Source organism: Camelus bactrianus, chromosome 13 (genome assembly GCF_048773025.1).
Source record: "Camelus bactrianus isolate YW-2024 breed Bactrian camel chromosome 13, ASM4877302v1, whole genome shotgun sequence".
NCBI classification, from domain to species: Eukaryota; Metazoa; Chordata; class Mammalia; order Artiodactyla; family Camelidae; genus Camelus; species Camelus bactrianus.
In genome coordinates, this window is record NC_133551.1 from 23,264,649 (window position 1) to 23,284,314 (window position 19,666).

General features: G+C 38.3%; 1 protein-coding gene across 2 annotated transcripts in view; it reads left to right on the top strand.

The window, feature by feature from the left end:
• The window catches only part of SLC44A5 (solute carrier family 44 member 5), a 317,439-nt gene that overhangs the window by 236,716 nt on the left and 61,057 nt on the right, over positions 1-19,666 (top strand). For both annotated transcript variants that reach the window (XM_010963457.3, XM_074376232.1), the window contains one exon: positions 2,814-2,887. In XM_010963457.3, coding sequence (XP_010961759.2) covers positions 2,814-2,887 — 74 coding nt within the window. The remainder of the gene's footprint in view (positions 1-2,813; positions 2,888-19,666) is intronic.

The following is a 19,666-nucleotide window of genomic DNA, read 5'->3' on the forward strand; positions in this document are numbered from 1 at the left end:
AAAATGGTACCCAAGCTGTATTTTATATTTTCTTTATATTCAATTTTCCAACAATTTTCTATGCAGATTTTTTTTTTTTTCTTGTAGGGAATGTGTCTGAGGAAATGGAGAGAAATAGATAAGTCAATGGGGGGAAATGACAGATAATTGTAACATCTAAAAGTGCACACACACACACAAACACACACGTATTTTTAAAAGAAAATTTCTAAAACAACAAAGGGAATCAAATCACCATAGGAACAAATTCAGAAACACGAATGCTTCACCTAGAAAAACTTTTCTACTTTTTGGAACTCTTGAATTTTCTATAATTTTTTTTCAACATTTTTCCATGCTTAAATAAAATCAAATTAGCCAGTCTGGCCATCAGGTATGGTCTACTATTTCTCTGAAGCGGTGTTCCAGAAAAGCAAAGCAGATGTGAATACATTATCCTGACTGGTCCCAGAACAGAATCCACAAACACCTCAAGGTATGAATTACTGAGAAATGCTATCCCACTGTGCTGAGAGACTGTCGGGGTTAGGGGCAGGGAATAGTCATGTGGGTATGCAGTAGTCCCTGCTGTTGTAGTGTGTCCTTGGCACCAAAAAGAAATTGTAGTGTAAAACCCCATAAAGAACCAAAACTCCAATTGATGCCATTCATCAGGGCCAGTATCCGAGCAGTGTGGATTTTACTTTTTAGAAATTTCCTTTTGCACTCTGCTTCTTTTCTTGAGCTCTGTCCTTTGAAACTGGTCAGTTTCTTTTATTCATCTTTCTAGTATGTTTACCTCTTCCCGTGCTTACTATATGTGAATATAAAACATTATTTTTTTAATATTCTGTATAACACAGGGAGCTATAATATCTTGTAGTAACCTATAATGAAAAAAAATATGAAAAAGAGTATATGTGTGTATATATATGACTGAACTATTATGCTGTACACCAGAAACTGATACATTGAAAAATGACTATACTTCAATAAAAACATTGTAATACTATATAATACTGTGATTATAAACATGCATTATACTATGTATTATATGTGATGTAAAGATGTAGATATAAACATATTATAGATGTAATATTATGGGACGCCAGCCAACTTTCCTGGTGCTCCTGATCACATCCCTTTCTCCTTGGTCATTATGATTACACACAAAGGCTTTAACAAGTTCAAGATTTCTAATAAAAGCACACCGGTGTTCTAGTTTTCTCTCCTTTAGTTCCTTAGCTGCAGTCATTTCTTATTAGGTATCATGCTATTTAGCAATGGCCCTGACAGGAGGAGAACTTGATCTTGAGCAGCATGTGTCAGGATGCACAGGAGCCAGACACTCTTCTCACCCCCAAGCAGGTTTTGCCCTCAACGATTGTTAACCAAAGACTAGAGTGCCTTCTTTTTTTCCTTCTTCTTCTTTTTTTTTTGTTCTCATCATTCTTAAATCCAAATGAAATTTAAAATTCCAGGGTTGAAACTGGATTTAAACAAATGATAGTATGTTTCTAGATTGACCGTGATTCGCTTTCTCTATGATTGATCCACTTCCTATTGTGCGGTAGAGTAATGAGAATAGATGTGGATGTTAGATATGGCGGATTTGAGACTTCCTGGAAAGTTGTAATCATATTAAAATAACCGCTAAAGGAAGAAGGCTAGCATTGGAGACCTAGATACTCGTCTGCCTCTGTAACTGCCCTCTCTCATGAACCTGACAGAACTCAACTTACCTTACTACCCCTAAAAAACTCCAGGCAGGAAACTCACAAAGTTCTGTATGTGAGAGCAGTAAACATACAACAGGGCTTTATCAGTGTGTGATGTACTGCCGTGTCTGTTACTGCACAATTGTTATTCATTGTTATTACTACTACTACCACTAAAAATAGTGTGTAACTTCAGCCTGCTTGTGCTAAAAGATTGCAGCATGTTTGCATGCCCTCAGGAAGAAGTTTTTGCTATGAAAATTCTCAAGTGCACCTTTTAATCCTGTCAAATAAGTTGATCTTTTTCTTTAATGATAGATTCTTCATTAAGTTTCAAGCAAAGAGTGATTGTATTGTTTCTTACTTTCAAGACATAGCTTTGACCTTCTCGACCACTTACAAGCTGAATCAAATTTAATATTGGGAATTCGAAATACTTTAGTTGAAAATCTGAATATCCCTGCTGGATATTGTTTGACTTGTGATCCCTTAGAAAATCACCAAGTCTCTATGAGCCAAATTTCCTCTAGACCTAATTTCAAGATAGCTAGTGTACAGAATAGCTGGAAGAATTAATTTAGAGTCATTTTATTTTCAATGCATTAAGGACATTGTTGTTCGAATAGTTGCAACTCTACTCCCCATAGAAAGTTCATGTAGTCAATCCTTTATTTAATAATAGTACCTTTAAAATGTGCATGTAGAAGAATAATGGAGAAAGGGAGGAATGGAAACGGCTAATTTTTTTTATTATATCATGTATTGGGGAGGCAGGAAGAGGAAAACCATAAAATCAAATAGCTTAAATTACAATTTCAAATAAAATAGTTGATGTTGGTGTACTCTAATCTCTAAAAACATGTTACAAATAAAGAATCAAGAGAGAATAAATACTGACAGCTCTGGGGAGAACTTCTTTAATCATGGAGCTATAACCACTCCCTTGCTGCTAGTCTTTGATTGCAGAAATCCATCTGATCTACCTTTCAGAATTATTAGGTATAAAATGGTGTATCATTGTTATTATCTTTTCCTCTCTTCCTATATAGATTTTTTTTTCAGTAAACAGTAAGTCATTTTGGACCCTTTTAATTCTTTATTTCTTTTTGTCTCTAGGAGTTGTACAGATGTGCTCTGCTGCATAGTCTTCATACTGTTCATTATTGGCTACATTATTTTAGGACTTTTGGGTGAGTAAATACACAGGTGTAGAAGAGATTTAACATTTGCTAATGGAATAATTAATTCAATGTCACATCTTAACATTAATCGTTTTCTTCCAAAAGCCTTCTTATTGATTATTGTCTTTTCTGGAGGAATGTACCTTACCAGGACTCATTAAGTAGCAGATACAATGAAAAATAAACACAAAATAGTTTACTCAAAGGCAATCCTAAATTACTTAGGTAAATACAATTATACAGAAGGAAGAAAAAACCTTATAGTTTCCTTTTAATGATTTTTACCTTTGAAATTCTATTAAGCAGCTAATAAGGTTCATGTTGCTATTTACTAATAAGAACTAGGGCCTAGATAAATTTAAGTAATATATAACCTTTTCTTTTTATAAACAAATGAAAAGGAAGGAACAATTATTAAGAATCACACCAGATAATTCATTAATATATAAGAAGTCCTATTGTCTTTGCCTACCAGAAAGAGATATCCTGTTGTTCATTGTTAGAGTAAGATTTTTCTATGGAAGTGAAAATAAAAAGAATAAATATAGATATTCTTTATGTGGATTTTTTTTAAACATTCAAAGGGGGTTTATCAAGATGGTGAAGTAAGAGGACATGGAGCTCACCTCCTCCCACAAACAAATCAACAATACATCTAAATATAGAACAATTCTCATTGAAAACTAGCCAGAAACTGGCAGAAGGACTCCGGGACAACCAAGGCTGTAAGAAAGCTACACACGAACTTGGGTAGGAAGGGAAGAGAAGCGATCAGGTCAGGACCTGCACTCCTGGGAGAAGACCTCAGAAGACAAGGGAGATCACATGGATGGGCACTCACCCTGGGGAGTGAGCAGTGAGAGCCACAGAATGAGTGCCCCAGTCTTGGGGTCCTACACAGAGGAAGAGCCTCCTCGGCTGGTTGGAAGGCTGCTGGGAATAACAGAAGAGCTGTGGGAAGCCTGGACTCCAATCATGAGGAGCATGCATGGGCTGGTTTGCCCCTGAGGCAGGATGGAGAGAGGTCTACTTTAGTGGCTGTTGGGTTTCCTGTGACTGCCTTGGCATGCACCCCAGTCTGAGCCAAGTGAAGTCTCCAGCCCAGCTTGTTCCATATCCTGGATCTGGGGCAGCCCTGACTGAGGAGAAGACTTCACTGTGGGATACAGAGACAGTCTAGTCCCTGGGCAGAGCCTGGGTGGGATGGTGGCAGCCACTGTTGAGCTTACTCATGCAGTGCATGGGAAGCAGCCCAAATTTCCTATGGCAGCTGCTCCACCACAGCTCCCTCTATTCAACAGCCAAGAGTACACATGGGCCCCCCCTGCCCTGTGGTGTGGCTCAGCAACAGGACAGGAATGGTGAAGGCTGAGCACAGTGACCAACTGTGAGGGACAAAGGGGACTTGCACCAAGGGGTGTGTCTGAATGGAGCAAGGGAAATAATTACTGGTGCCTACACTGGCAACATGTCAGAGACAGCTTGGACCTCTGTCTGTAGACAACACAAGCTGAGATCCTGCACGGACCCCACTTACTTCAGCCCTCTCCCAGTCTGGGGCAAGGGACCTGGGTCGGAGAGAGAGGAGAACACACACTTAAAGGGAGCAGAGCCAGCTCAGGCCTGACCCTTAGGGCTTCTGCTCTAGCAACTTGGGATCAAACCCCATCCCTGTATGAAGTTTCCTCAAAAAAACTATTATAGAACTACCATATGATCCAACAATTCCACTCGGGGTATATATCTGGGAAAAAAAAATGAAAGAAAATAATAATTTAAAAAGATACATGCACCCACTGTTCATAGCAGCACTATTTACCATAGCCAAGATATGGAAGCAACCGAAATGTCCATCAACAGACGAATGGATAAAGGAGATGTTTGTATACAGACAATGGAATATTACTTAGCCATAAAAATAATGAAATCTGCCATTTGCAGCTGTGTGGATGGACCTAGAAAATATTATGAAGTGGAATAAGTCAGACAGAGAAAGACAAATACTGTATGAAATCACTTATATGAGGAATCTAAAAGATGAAACATGAAAGTAGATAGAAAAACAGAAACAGACTCACAGGTTTAGAAAACAAACCAGTGGTTACCCATGAGGAAAGGGACAGGAGGAAGGGCAAGATAGGGGGATGGGATTAAGAAATACAAACTACTATGTGCAAAATAGAAAAGCAACAAGGATATATTGTACAGCACAGGGAATTATACACATTATCTTGTAATAACTTTAAATGGAAATAATCTATAAAAATAATGACTCACTATGCTATACTAGTATTACACTGTAAATCAACTATACTTCAGTTCAGAATAAAGCTACCAAGGGAACTGGTGTGAATATTTTCTGTAAAAGGATTTCACCGTTGCATATGGCCGCATCACAGTTTTCCCCAGGGACTGAAGTCCTCTCCCTTAGACGTTGACGTAGGAAACTTTCCTGTATTATTATTGGGGTGGGGACTGTAACAGTCAGGTAGTAGCTTCTAGTAACAATAATGAATGCTTAGAGTTAGTGTGGATTGAATGTATCAGAGGAAAAAAGGCTGTACTTGCCTAAGGAATAATGGAAAATACTCTTCTCCATTCTTCAGTTTTACCTTCCAAAAAGAAAAATACCTTGAGAATAGCAACTGAAAGTAATTTCCAAAACATTGTATGAGTAACACCATCTGAAAATTACACAGAATTGGAGAATTCAAAAAAAATAAGACAGGAAGATAGCAAAGGAGAGAATAAAGGAGTACGAATCACAAAACCAAATAATGTACTCTTAGGTCTTCAGAAGACTCCTTTGTTGCTTCTTCAGTGTATTTTAACTTTTAAACATTCATGTATTAGTAGCATAATACATAAATATCTAAATTGAATATTACAACACAATGAATTGTCTTATTATACAACTAGTAGAATTTTAGCTTCTCTAACTTTGGGACACATCTCTGTCTGTAAATTTTCTCTTGTTTTTACTTTTTGTCATTAACTTGAAATTTGTTGCTTGAGAGAAAAAAGATTTGGAGTCAAGGAGATCTAGGATTTCCTCATTTTATGTTTTGGACTTGAGCTGCTTTCTTAATCTCACTTTTCTCACCTGCGGAGCATGGAAGCACTACGTACTTTGCAGGGCTATTATGAGGCATCAATGAAATAATATCCCACTATGCCAGTCATGCTGTGTGATAATATCAGGCAGTATTTCCTTTGCTACCATTGTATAATCTCGTTGTTCTGAGTTTTAATGTATTGCTTTTAAAATGTAATGAGCTATATTGTTTCTATAGCAACCATAATTTTTGGTCACTAAAGTTTGAATGCCCATAGGAACTTCATAAGGATCTCTTACTGTGCCCAAAATCTTTCCATTAGGAGGCCTTATGGCATAATCGAGTAGGTCTCTCCACTGTATCTGAGAGTCAGTCTGTAGAATCCGCAGAGGAATGTCTTCTGTCCTTCTCTGGAGCTGGGAAAGCCACTGCCACTCTCTTCCCTGTCGGCACAGTAGAGGGAACAGGTGGGAGTACATATTGTCATTCCCTCTGGAGCAAGATGAGAAATTTGCCTTTTTTGTTCAAGATCTCCAGATTCAATTTGTACGTGCCTTGATTCACACAAGGAAATTGGAAGATAAATGTTCCTCAGTGAAAAACTGTGTTCAATATTGGATTAATTTTGTGATTCCTCTAAATTAATCCTGATGCCACTGATTAAAATGAATGACTCACAAAATTTAATATATATATTCCTCATCCCTGAACTACAAGTAGTCTTACGAACATGTTTCTAAAATAAATTTAACTCTTCCAGTGTTGGACTAAAAGAAGAATGAAGGCAAATGTTTGGCAGAGGCTACTAGGAGCGTTAAGAATTTTTTTTAACATGAAAGAATATATACCTTGACCTGAGGGAAGATGAAGCTAAGTCAGTTTCACTGATATAGTTTAAGCAGGTCAGCATCTTTTGCCATTTTGTTAGATCAGGACCTTTTTAGGCTTTCATCTGTGTTCTTTTCATAAGAAGTGTTACCATGAAAGAGCCATGTTTCTTACAAATTCTGCCAAGAAAAAACCTGTTCTTTGCCCTTTATGTGGAATATGGCCGGTGAGGTAACACTTGGATGCAACAAAGGCACTTGATATTCGACTGATGAAAGGCAGAACCTCTGTTCAAGTGGGTGAAGTGAGTCTGGGTAGAAAGTAATCAAATCTCCTTGAAAGATCAAACTAAAGTTTATGATAATGACCCTCTTTCACTGATGGGTGCTATTCAATTATTGTACTAACCAGAAAAAAGAATAGGAATATTTATTATGCAAATTGTTCTTGCCATCACCTTGTGCTAACAATAAGAACACAATAATAGCACAGTTTTAACTTTCAATAATTTTTTATTTTTTTCTTTTCAAATGGATCCCCAGTTGAGAGAGTTGTGTCATTGCTGTATTTACACAGGAAGTACTTGGAGTTAGGGTCTAAAGTTTGCTTTAATTTTGTTTTTTAATCTTCCTCATGAATAATTTTTCCTATTAGCTGAGAAGACAGGAAGTTAACAGGAAAGGAAATCAAAGCAGACAAGCCTAGAACTCTATCACCATCCTGTGTGAAACCCAAGCCACATGGAGAAGCTACATACAGGGTTCTAGTCAGGAGGCTGGGCTGGCTCCCAGGGACAGATTGTATTACCGTCAGCTCTGTGGGGTTTTCAGATGATTAAAGCCCCATTCAACATGTGACTGTGTGAGAGACCTCATGGGGCCCAGCTGAGCCTTCTCCAGATTCCTGACTCCCAAAATCATGAGCAAAATCAAATGATTCTGTTATGCCAGTGGGCTTGGGGGTGTAAGGATAGATAAGCAGAACAAAATTTGGTACCTGGAAGTGGAATGCTGGCTTAACAAAACCTAAAATATGGGTACTGGTTCTGGAAACCAGGTGTTCTGAGGCCTGGTGGACTCTGAGGCGGTTGTTTGGTGAGTGTTTGAAGGTAAATGAGAGAAATGCAATTGGAAGCCAGAGGGAAGGACACCTTGCCATGTGATGGTGGTGAAAGTTTGGCAACACTGTTGCCAATGGTAATAATGTGGAAAGAAGGAAATATACCTAATGAATTCAATGATCTGTCTAAAGAGATCATTCTTAAGAGTAGAACCAGCCCTGAAGAACTTCATCTATACCTGGACCTAATTTAAGTAATGAGATCCAGACCTTGACCCTGAGCCTGATGCTTTAACTGGATGAGGCTTCTGGGGATCCTGGGAAAGTAAGTGTATTTGATTGTAGAGGGAATGTACAAAGTTTGCGGGCAGAGGCTGGACTATAGTAGTTTTAACACATGGCTGCAAACACTTTGTCATTCCTTTCATCAAGAGGTGGGGTCTACATCCCCGCTACCTTGAATTTGGTGAGGTTAGGGATTGCTTCTCTGCTAGAGAATGACTCGAGCCAAAACAGATCAGTAAAAGCTAGTGATGTGCAGATAATTTGTAGATCAGTGCAAAAGATTAAAGGAAGACCTTCATGGGTCAACTGTACACTAGGACTGAAAGAACCAAGTACAGAAAGGTGGAAGTTTACATAATTCAGTCCTAAATCCTTCATGGAATGAGGTGGAGAGTAAGCAAAACAATTGAATTAATAATAATCAAATGTGGTTACACTTAACCCCATCATTTTGGTATTAAATCATATTTTCATTGTCTTGGGGGTAACAATACAGTCACATGTCACTTTTCCATTCATTGCTTAAGGAAATCCAGCATATCCTTCTCTTCTCTGACCTGGACTGCCTGGAAATGCTAAGGAGGGGGCAGTCTTGTATCCAGTTTCTCATTGGAGAGAGGCTTTATAGTCTGTTGGAGCTCTGATGTTTTGGTTGTTTCCATTTGGTATCATTTCTTAGTCAATTACTCATTTGAGCCCTTCCACTATTGTTGTGGTTTCCTACACTAGGGTCCAAGACTAGCATTTAAGTCTTTATGCAATGCTCAGCCATTTCTCCTCAAAGCATGACTAGTGTTGGAATGCAGCCCCTACACTTAGACTCTTCTTTAACCCTAGGACACCTAGTCTCTGCCTTCATGGGAAGTGCCCATTTGCGGTATTTGTATTCCTGTTGACCTATAGACCTAGTTCACGGTCAGTCTGTTCTGTCTTAAATTGAAGTCTCAAGGAGAAGAATTTGAGTTCTCATCCCTTCCTTCTCTTAAAGCTAATTAGTCTTTCCATGCCAAGGGATAAAAGGATGGGAGAAACCATATTCTCATAACTGAGAGGTCACTCAAGTAACCTTTTGAAGAACAAAGATAATTTCAATATGGCTTTTTGATTCTGTCTATTCAAAGAATCAGTGAACAGTCTCTTACTAATAAATAAATGAATATATTTTTAAATTAAGTTATGTCTCATCCAGCATCCCATTGTGGTTTGTGAACCTGATGGTATAACCCTAATATTCCCTGTAAGGGGATGCTGGTGATGGAAAGTGAATATGACAGGAGGTCACACTATGGTTTTAGTCTACTTTGGAACTAAAATGAGCTTATCTATCAGATCACCACTTGGAAATATGTTAGCAAAGTAAAATTAATTTTTCCAATAAAAAGATAAGAAATTTAAAGAACTCTAGTTCCATTATTTTAAAAATTGCTCTGGCAAATTTTTCTTAATGAAAAATATATTCTATTGATAGATAACCGGAACCAGTATTAAATGTCCTTTTGCATTCTTCACAAATATGTAAATGTTTATAAGTAAAACTACATACCTAAACTTTATTTTGGAATCTTCATTTTAAAAACAAAGCACTTAGTTTTGACTGCTACTTGAACAGATTTTTCTTTTTCATTTTTAGCATTGAGTGAGGTTTTTCCTGTTTGTTGTATTTTGCTGAATGCATGAATTCCAGTTGATTTCAAGTGGAATATTGTTAGCATGAGAGAGACTGATTTGTGCTCAAGGACACGACCCCAAACTCACCACTGGGTGAGAGAGGCCACCTGTGAAATGATAAACAACGTTTTTCTTATCCAGGCAACTGGATGCAGGGCTGCTTCCAAAAATGTTCGACAGCAGCAGTGTCATCAACACAGATTTTCAAATTCGGTATCATGTGTCCTATTATCTGCTTCATTGCATTTGTAAATTGCTTGTGTTAAAACGCCATAAGCACAATTTGGCAGGCCTGTTCCTCACATAGTAAAACAGTTAAAATGTACCTTTAAGGGATACAAAATAATGATTCGAAAGCCAGCATTCCCAACCAGCAAGTGTTTAGGGAATGCCTTAGCTGCCCCAAACAGATTTGCAGTTAATTTTTAAGTGTCGGTGCAAGCAGTTGGTCTAATCACATTTTCTCCTTGACAGAGGGCCGCAACTTCTGACTCAACCCTAGAGCAAGCACAACAGGAACATGCTTTGCAAACGTTTGAAAATAAGAGATAATATTAGATAATACTACTAGCTCCTGGTACTTCAGTAACATACATTTCTTGATATGAGTGAAAGGATAATTTACATGAATAAAGTTTTCACCTGCCCCTTAACATCTATGCTTATATGCTGTGAATTGCCCAAAGAGAAGTGTTTCACCAATAATTTCTCTTCTTCTCTTTCTCTTTTCTCACACACACACACACACCAGCTACTCTTAGAGTGACCTTTTAACGTTATTTCTAAAATAGTGAGAAAATTAAGGGAAAAAAGATGATTGATCCAGATTTGTATTGATTGCTGTGTAACTTTGTCATTTGATCTTATGCACCAATATGATCCAGACAGTTTAATTCTAGAGCGTGTACTCTTAATCACCGTGCTATACTGCCTTTTATTTAATAAAGAAGATGGATGAGGAGTCTTCAAGTAATGAAGGTTACTGAAAGAGGGGGCAGACCAGAACCCTCTGATACTCTCCTGGTGCTTTCTTTGCCTCCTCTCCCTCCCTCCTCAAATTCCACGTAGAGGTGGGCTTAAACCGGAGAGGGTCAGGGAATGGCACTAAGGGAGTAAGAGAAAAGCAAGTATTCCTCTGCAAGCAAAAATCTTGAATAATCTGATAGCTACAGTCTCGCTTGGTGAGACTGAGTATGTGTTTACTTTGTTGCAGTGTCATTGTTTACAGTCAGTGATTATTTGCAAAATTCGCCTCTATAATGTACCCACTAAAGAGAGGAACATACTCTTTGTGATAATCTGTACCTATTAATATAGATCTGTTTTTTTCTTTCAGTTAGTGCTTGTACTACGAGTAAATAAAATTATGTCAGATAGTATCTCATTATTTGGGCTTTTTTGACCAGCAAGACCTCAAAGGATTTCATAGATCTTTCAAAAAGTGTATTTACTAGTAGATATCAATAATGAAGATCACATGTGACATTTTCAGATATAATAAACTGAATCAATTTTTAGGAACAATGAGAGCTCTTCCTTCATATAAGACAATTGTTGCTAATGATAGAATCACAACTAAGCAAGTAACCACTAAGATGAGTGATACTGAATGTGTGGTGACCTTGAGTTTTTCTAAGAAAATTTGAATAGGATGAGAAGGACCCATTTGAACAGAGCCTCTGCTGTGGATTGTGCATCTGGCACTGACAAACAGTCTCCCTGGAGTTCATTATATACAATAACCTAAAATGCTGCCTCTCCATCAGTATCTGGGTCCATGCTCCAGCCCACGCATGCACTGCACTGGTCTCCTCTGTCCCCAGTTCCCATTCTGCCCCTACCTCTCACAGGACCTTTGACTGTGTGTCCATTTGCCGCAAGCCTCTGTGCCTCAATTCATTTTTCAGGTCTAAGCTCCTGCATTACTTATCGGGGATATCATCCCTGACTCCCTCATTTGATCATTTGCCTCTATGAATCCCTCTTTTTGTACCATGTTTTGCTCCTTTATAGCACTTGTCAGAACTGAAATTTCACATTTGTGCAATTAATTCATTAAGATCTATTTTCCCCAGGAGACTGTAGGCTCCGGGAGAGCAGGGACCTTTAATACCGAGTCTAGTGTGGTGCTGACTTACGGTGGGGGCTCAGAAAACATTTGTACAATGAGTGAAGAAAAGAATGAATAAATGTCTGCCTTCATTCTTTCCAGCCACTTCAGTGTGAATCAAAACCTTGAAGAGGCTGTAAATCGTGGTAGACTAACATCTATTTAGATTAACTAGAAAAAGAAGTATTTAATGAAATAAGCTTAGAGTCAGACCTGCTCACAAAGAAAAACAACAGAGATATTGTGAAAAGCCTAATTTAGTTTCTTGGTTATTTGGTGGGCTTTCCATTTTCTTTCAAGTCTGTGTATTATTATTATTGTTGTTGTTATTATTTACAAATTTGTTTTAAAAATATTCTTTGTCCCATCTTTTACTTCCTACTCTCACCCCTTCCATTTTACAGACTCTGGAAGTTGGAATGTGTATCCTATGCAGCAGTAAATGCTGACAAAGGAGGGTCTGAAAACATTGTATCTCTGGTAGTTTTTGTTTGTCTTTAATGAAGTCCGAAATGTCTTGCTGAATGTATCTGACGTTCCCCCGTGTGTAGGCTGGTCTCACTTGTTCAGAGTGTGGGCTGGGTATTTCCATTTCCCCGCCTCTTCACCCTGCTCTGTTCCCTGACGAGCTGGCATTTGTGATGATGTCAACAGTCTCTCTTGTCCTCTGCCTCCCAGTCTGGCTTGGTCTGTGGGAGGCATCAACAGTAGAGTGAAGGGTGGGAGAATGATTTTGCAGAAGTTAATCCTCTGACTCCCTTGCTGATGGGTCACTGCAGGTTAACTCCCTCCTCTACCTGAGCCCCAAGTCCCATTCATCAGCTCTCTTCATTTGGCTTCTGTCTCTGGATTTGGGGAACTCCTTCCTCCTTTGCCCCTTCAGGCCTAGAGGTAAAAAACGACTCCTTGTTGTTGCCAGCCTCTGGCTTCTTTGTTTTCCTTAACTCAGCCCATACCTTTTGGAAATATTTCTTTATTAAACTCTCTGCAATTATCCTGTGTGAATATGACATCTGTTTCCTGCTAGGATCCTGCAACCCAGCCTTGAAGGGTATTGCTTCCTAGGTGATGCTTTTTTCTCCCAAAAGAGATGGTGATCATTTTATTCAAATAGGTTCATACGGTCTGGTGTTTTTAAAGTTATTTTTAAGAAAAGCACATGTATTTCCAAGTTCCCTGGTCTGTGGATACAGATAACATCAACCAAATTTTGCTGTCTTTTGACCCTGTGTCTGATTTTTTTAGTACCTCCACTGTCAAAAGACTTCACCAGTAATTTCTGGGACTTACCAGAGAGTGACTAATACTTAAAAACACATCTACCTTGGATCTCCCATAGGGTGTTTTACTGGTCCATAAGGCTGACTCTTCTGGGGGATTGAGTTCAGGGTTGGTCATACATAGCTGACACATTTGTCACATAAGGTTTGTTGGGAACCAGGTCAGTCTTTGTGAATAAAAATCCTGTTGTCCAAAACCCATACGTAATCTTCATCCCTATCATCATGATTATTTTTTCCACAAAATCATCACACAAGTACTTTTCCATCTGATTATTGAAAGCTGTCTCTGCAGAGGGGTCTTTACTAGGCGGCAGCATGATACATAAATATCTTCATATTCTGGGTCCATTTTGAGGTCAGTCCTTCTAAGTATTTCTCAAACTTCCTTCCCATTGCTTAATTTTTTTTTTTTTTCTTTTCCAGCTTGTGATAACATGGCCAAATCACTGACCTGTGTCTATGAACAGATAAACAGTTCTGGTCATCTTTTTGTTCAGTCAAAGTAGATACCTAGAAAAATGTCGCCTGGTCAGAGCCAGCAGCTTCTCCATACTCATCTATAAATCTGTTTTTTTTTTTTTCCCCTCCTAGTGAAAGAATCGCAGGGACCTTTTAATGAGCCATAGGCGTGTGTTAAAGCAGTGCCTGAGGAGTCGACACACTGTTATTGTGAGCAGTCTTCTTGTGTAACTTTCTTGTGCCCTCATGACCTTCTCACGCATCATGTGAACATACCACTTCTGCTCAGTAACGGAGTGCTGCTGGGCACGGACAACTTTAGGCTTGATGGATCGGATAACGTTCATTCATTGATGAGCCTCTCATGTCATTAGGTGATCGTTCAAGGTTCAGGAGCTACTTCTCAAAGGAAGAACAGTTATTTGCTGAAAGGACATGGATTTTCTCCAAAAGTATAGGAACCTCCCACTGTGATTCTCTTAAAGGGCATTTGCCACAGGTCGCCTATAGCATCCTGCTCTCTGACAGATATTTTAAGTGCCATTGAATCCATTCTGCCCTACAGACTTAGCGGCAGACCTGCTTGCACAGTAACCTGGATTATCTGAAAAACACTTTATTTCTTGGGGCAGCTGTTAAACGCTGTGCCTCTATTATGATAACAGAGAATGCAAAGTGCAGCAACTTATCTTTTACTTTGGAGGCGGTATTACTGCTGGACCCTCACGTCTTTACTGGAAGACCCCTGTATTTTCGTGAGATCTCTCTCCCATCCATTAGCACCCACATGTCTTTGTAAGGCAGCAAGATCACATGCTATCCAGTATTCTCCAGATCTTATCAGTGTGATGCCATCAGTGCAGGGAATCTGTGTGGTAGCCTGTGAAGTAAGGTAATATTAAAACCCTGCAGACTAAACTGCGACAAAGACCTAGGAGGTCATGTGACTTTGAGGGAAGATAGCGAGGATACAGCACTGTCCCTTCCAAGTGACAAGCAGATGCTCCTGGCGTTTTTTACTTACTGGGAAAGGGAAGCTTTTGTTAGAGAAATTGCTGCATCCAAGGGGGCAGAGGCTGTTATGGATTTTTTCTAGTAGAGTGACTACAACTTGAACAGCAGCTAAAATTAAGGTCATGACTTGGTTAAGCTTAAGCAAATCCATTATCATTTTTCTGAAGCCATCTTCCCTCTGCCCTGGCCAATCAGGGTGATACATAGTTTCCTTAGGGAGAACGTGTTTGTTACAAAATAGTATTATACTAAATATGAACGTGTTCACTTCTGTATCTTCAGTGTTTATTTGCCTACCACATAGTAAGGCCCAATGAATGAATGAATATTTAAATTAATAGGAATATGATGACTGACAATTCAGTATGAATGAATGAGTGAATGAATGGGAGTTTGACTGTATTCTAGACCAGCACTTTAAGATAAGCCTTTTCATACTAACTTCTTTCTCTTAAGAATTAAGATAAATAGATATCAGATACTGTATAATTGGTTAAGCCCTAAAGAATTTTTGAAATTAAGTTGCAGGCTCCATGTATTAAATCATATAGTGAAGACACACAAAAAATACTTAAGTCCTAGCAATTGTAGCTATGAGTTTAAAACAAGACGAAACAAATAGAAAGAAAATTTAACTATTGTGAATATTTAGGTTGAAGGAGAGAAAGATGATTTCACTGCTTCTTTCAAGTATATGAAAGATTTTTAAAAGCTATGTAGTAATTTTCTATTGCTGAATAACAAATTACTCGCAAACTTGGCAACATATCGTAACAAACATTTCTTATCTCACTGTTCCTGTGGTTAGGAATTGGGAACAGCTTAGTTGGGTGGCAAGGGCTTTGAGTCCTTCATGAGGTAGCTGTCAACATGTAAGCCAAGGCTGCAGTCAGCTGAAGGCTTGACTGTGGAGGACGCCACCTTTTAGATGGCCCCCTGCTGGGATGTTAGCAGGAAGCTTCGGTTCTCACTGACTTCTGACAATCACGTGGGCTTTTCTGTAGGACTGTCTGAGAGCCCTCAGGACATGGCAGTTGGCTTTCCCTAGAGCTAGTGATCTTAGAGGGAGAGGCAAAGAGGAAGCTGCATTGCCTATTATGACTACTCTTGTCATCAAATGTTATTCTGTCACATGCCATTCATGAGAAGCAAGTTTCTAAGTCTAGTCCACACTCAAAGGATGGAGAATTAAGCACCACTATTTGAAGAAAAAATGTCAAATAATTTATGGACATATTTGAAAGCCACCATGTATGATGATCAGCTGAATAAAAATAAATGGGGTTATTCAGGTCTTCTGTCCATTTTTTAATTGAGGTTTTTTTTTTTATGTATGCACTGTTTATATATTTTGGATATTAACCCCTTATTAGTCATATAATTTTCAAATATTTTATCCCATTCTGTAGTTTTTCTTTTTGTTGATGGTTTCCTTTGCTGTGCAAAATCTTTTAAAGTTTAGTTAGGCACCATTTATTTATTTTTATTATTATTTCTTTTGCCTTAGGAGACAGATCCAAAAAATTATTGCTATGATTTATGTCAGAGTGTCCAGACTGTTTTATTCTAGTTTTATGGTTTCCAGTCTTACATTTATGTCTTTAATCCATTTTGAGTTTATTTTTGCATATGGTGTTAAAGAGTATTCTAATTTCATTTTTTTACATGTAGCTGTTCAGTTTTCCCAGTACCACTGATAGAAGAGACTGTCTTTTCTCCATTGTATATTCTTGTCTCCTTTATTGTAGATTAACTGACCAGAAATGTGTGGATTTATTTCAAGGCTCTCTATTCTATTCCACTGATCTATGTGTCTGTTATTGTGTCATTACCATACTTTTTGATTATTGTAGCTTTGTATTGTAGTCTTTAGTCAGGCAGCGTGATTCCTGCAGCTCTGTTCTTCTTTCTAAAGATTGTTTTGGCTATTTGGGATCTTTTGTGTTTCCATACAAATTTTAAAATAGACATCTTTACAAAGAATACATAAAAATGGCCAACAGGCACATGAAAATATGGTCAAAATTGTTAATCGTCAGAGAAATGCAAATTAAAAACACAAAGAGATATCACCTCATACTGGTAAGAATGGCTATCATCAAAAAGAACACAAATAACAAATATCGGCAAGAATGTGGAGAAAAGGGAATCCTCTTACACTGTTGGTGGGAATGTAAACTGATACAGCCATTGTGGAAAACAGTATGGAGTTTTCTCAAAAAAAAGAAAAACAAAACAAAACAAAACAAAACAACAACAACAACAACATAGAACTACCATTTGACCCAGCAGTTCCACTCCTGGGTCTATGTCCAAAATAAACAAAAACACTAATTTGAAAATATACATGTACCCCAATGCCCCAGTGTTCATAGCATTATTTACAGTTGCCAAGATATGGAAGCAACTTGTGTCCATCCACAGATGAATGGATAAAGATGTGAAAGAAGACACATACACACACACACACACACACACACACAAAACCATGGAATACTACCTAGCCATTAAAAAGAATGAAATTTTGCCATTTGCAACAACATGAATGCACTTGGAGGTTATGACGCTTAGTGGAATAAGGTCGGACAGAGAAAGACAAATACTATATGATATCACTTTTATGTAGAATCTAAAAAAAATAAAACTAGTGAATTTTTTAAAAGTACATGGACTTAACTTATAAGAAAGAACTCCATGATAGCATATCCCCTCAAAAATCCTGGAGAAGAACAGGCAATGTGGAATCTACATATTTTTTGAGATTTTTAAGAGTGTGAATAAACACCTAAATCAGTGGCTCTTCACTGGAGCAGCACCACTGCAGAGTGGGTCTTTTGGAAAATTTGAGTTCACCTTTTGATTGTCACAATGTTTTGGAGGTACCACAGTCATGTGGTGAGTGGGTGGGAGCCAGAGGAGATAGATGTTTGCCAACATCTGGGACAGCTCTGCACAACCAAGAGTTGCCCCACTCCCTGTCTAACTCTCCCGTTGCCCCACTCCTGTGGGTGACAACTTGCTTTTAAATATTTGAATTTGGAACTTCTGTTTTAAAATTGCTCATTTTCATTTTTGCATGAATAACATTTTAATAACTACCAAGGGAATTTGAGGAAAGATTGTACTCCTTTTGGTTAGAATTTACTAAAATTTGTTCACGTAGGAAAAATCGCATCATCGACAACACCACTTGTCTCCTACACACTATGCCTCAGTCCTCCCGCAGTTATAACCGTTACATTCAGGGATCCTGCCTATAGGTGCAGGCGCCTCTTTCATTATGTCTTCTGGTTTGTCACATATGAGCATTTGCAGATTGATATGGACGCTCTTTCATTATAAATTCTTATTTCTCATTTACATCATAGTTAGTACCCCTTATGTTTTTTTTTTTAAAGATAAAGTGTGTATGTGGGGGGGTGAGTTATGCGTGGATATTATTTCAAGATTATAAAAAGAACACTGTCAAATATTTTTATAAAAAGGATGTGTTGGATATGAAGGGTTTGAGAAGGACTGACATACAAATCGGTGTTGCTATGGCACTATTAATCACCTTATTTGAGAAACCCTTGACCTCTGTGGGGAAGTAGTCTAGAACATCTTCTAAGAGAAACATAACGTGAGTCACAAGTATAATGTTAAATTTCCTCGTAGCCACATTTAAGGGAGTAAAAAGATACAGACAAAATTAGTTATAATAATATACCCTATTAAATTAAATAACCAAATATTATTTCAAATGTAATCAATATAAACATTATTAATGAGGTATTTACATTCTTTTTTTCTGTTGTTCATACTGTCTTTAAAACCTGGCATGTATTTTGCAGTAAGTCTGTCTCAGTTCAGATAAGCCACATTTAAGTGCTCTGTAGTCATGTGTAGCTAGTGGCCACCATATTGGGCAGCACAGTTCTAGAAGTTCCATGAACAGAGAAATTCCAAGAAAGGGAGTAGAATGGGAAAAGTCCTTAACTTTGCTTACTTTACTAAAGAGAAGCCCTTTACTAGCAGCCAAAAATGACTGCTACTGCATATCTCCTTTCCTCTTTATTCCCCTGTTATATTCCTCCAGTGGAGGTGTAGAGAGATGGGGACTTAGTGGGTAAGATAAAGAAAACTAGATACCCTTGACCGAGATGACTTGGTTGAACTGGCCCTTGTAGCTTTCAGCTCAAAGACTTGATGTTCCAGCTCAGACAGACCATCTGCAGCAAAACTTCTGTGCCAGGGGCAATGTGGGGAGGTGTAGCAGCAGCTTCATAAACAGCCACTTGCCACAATTCCAAACTACGAAATCCAGAAGGAGCACTTTTCCCTTGACACTTCCATCTTCCTCCTCCTCTCCTTTATCGCTGGGCATCAGATCCCTGTCGACTCTCCTTCACCTGCCAAGTACAAAGTTCTTCTTTTCAAATGGCGAAGGTTTCAAAATTGCCCGTATCATCGCCTTTCCTACCATATGTGTCTAACATACTGCTGCTCCTCATTTAGGTGATATCCTTGTTGTTTCCCGCTGTTAACAAGCTCATTCCTAATCCTTTAGTAAGCAGCATTTACAGTGACAATAGTCTAGTGTTGAAAGCATGGGCCCTGGAGAGCAACCCATGTAAGTTCAAACCCTGTTGTATGCCACTTAAAAGCTGGATAATCTTGAGGAGCAAATAAAACCCCAAGCTGCAAATAAAATCCGAGATGAAAATAACATCTACTTCCTAGCATCACTGTGAGCCTCTATCATGGAGTTATTGTGAGACTCAAGTGAGAAATGGATGCCATATTTAGCATAGTACTTGACACATGTGAGCAATGAGTAAATTAATGCTCTTCTTATTACTCTATTTCCTCAACCTGTAATTCCTCCCCTACTCCTGGTCACCTTCCCTATTCCTTCTCAAATCCTAGTCATCTTCCAGTCTTTCCCAGATCCCACCTCTTCTCCAAGCCTTCTATAAATTTTATTCTTTCCTTTTCATGTGTTCCTTGAGAACTCGGACATAAATTATTCTGGTACTGACTTCTA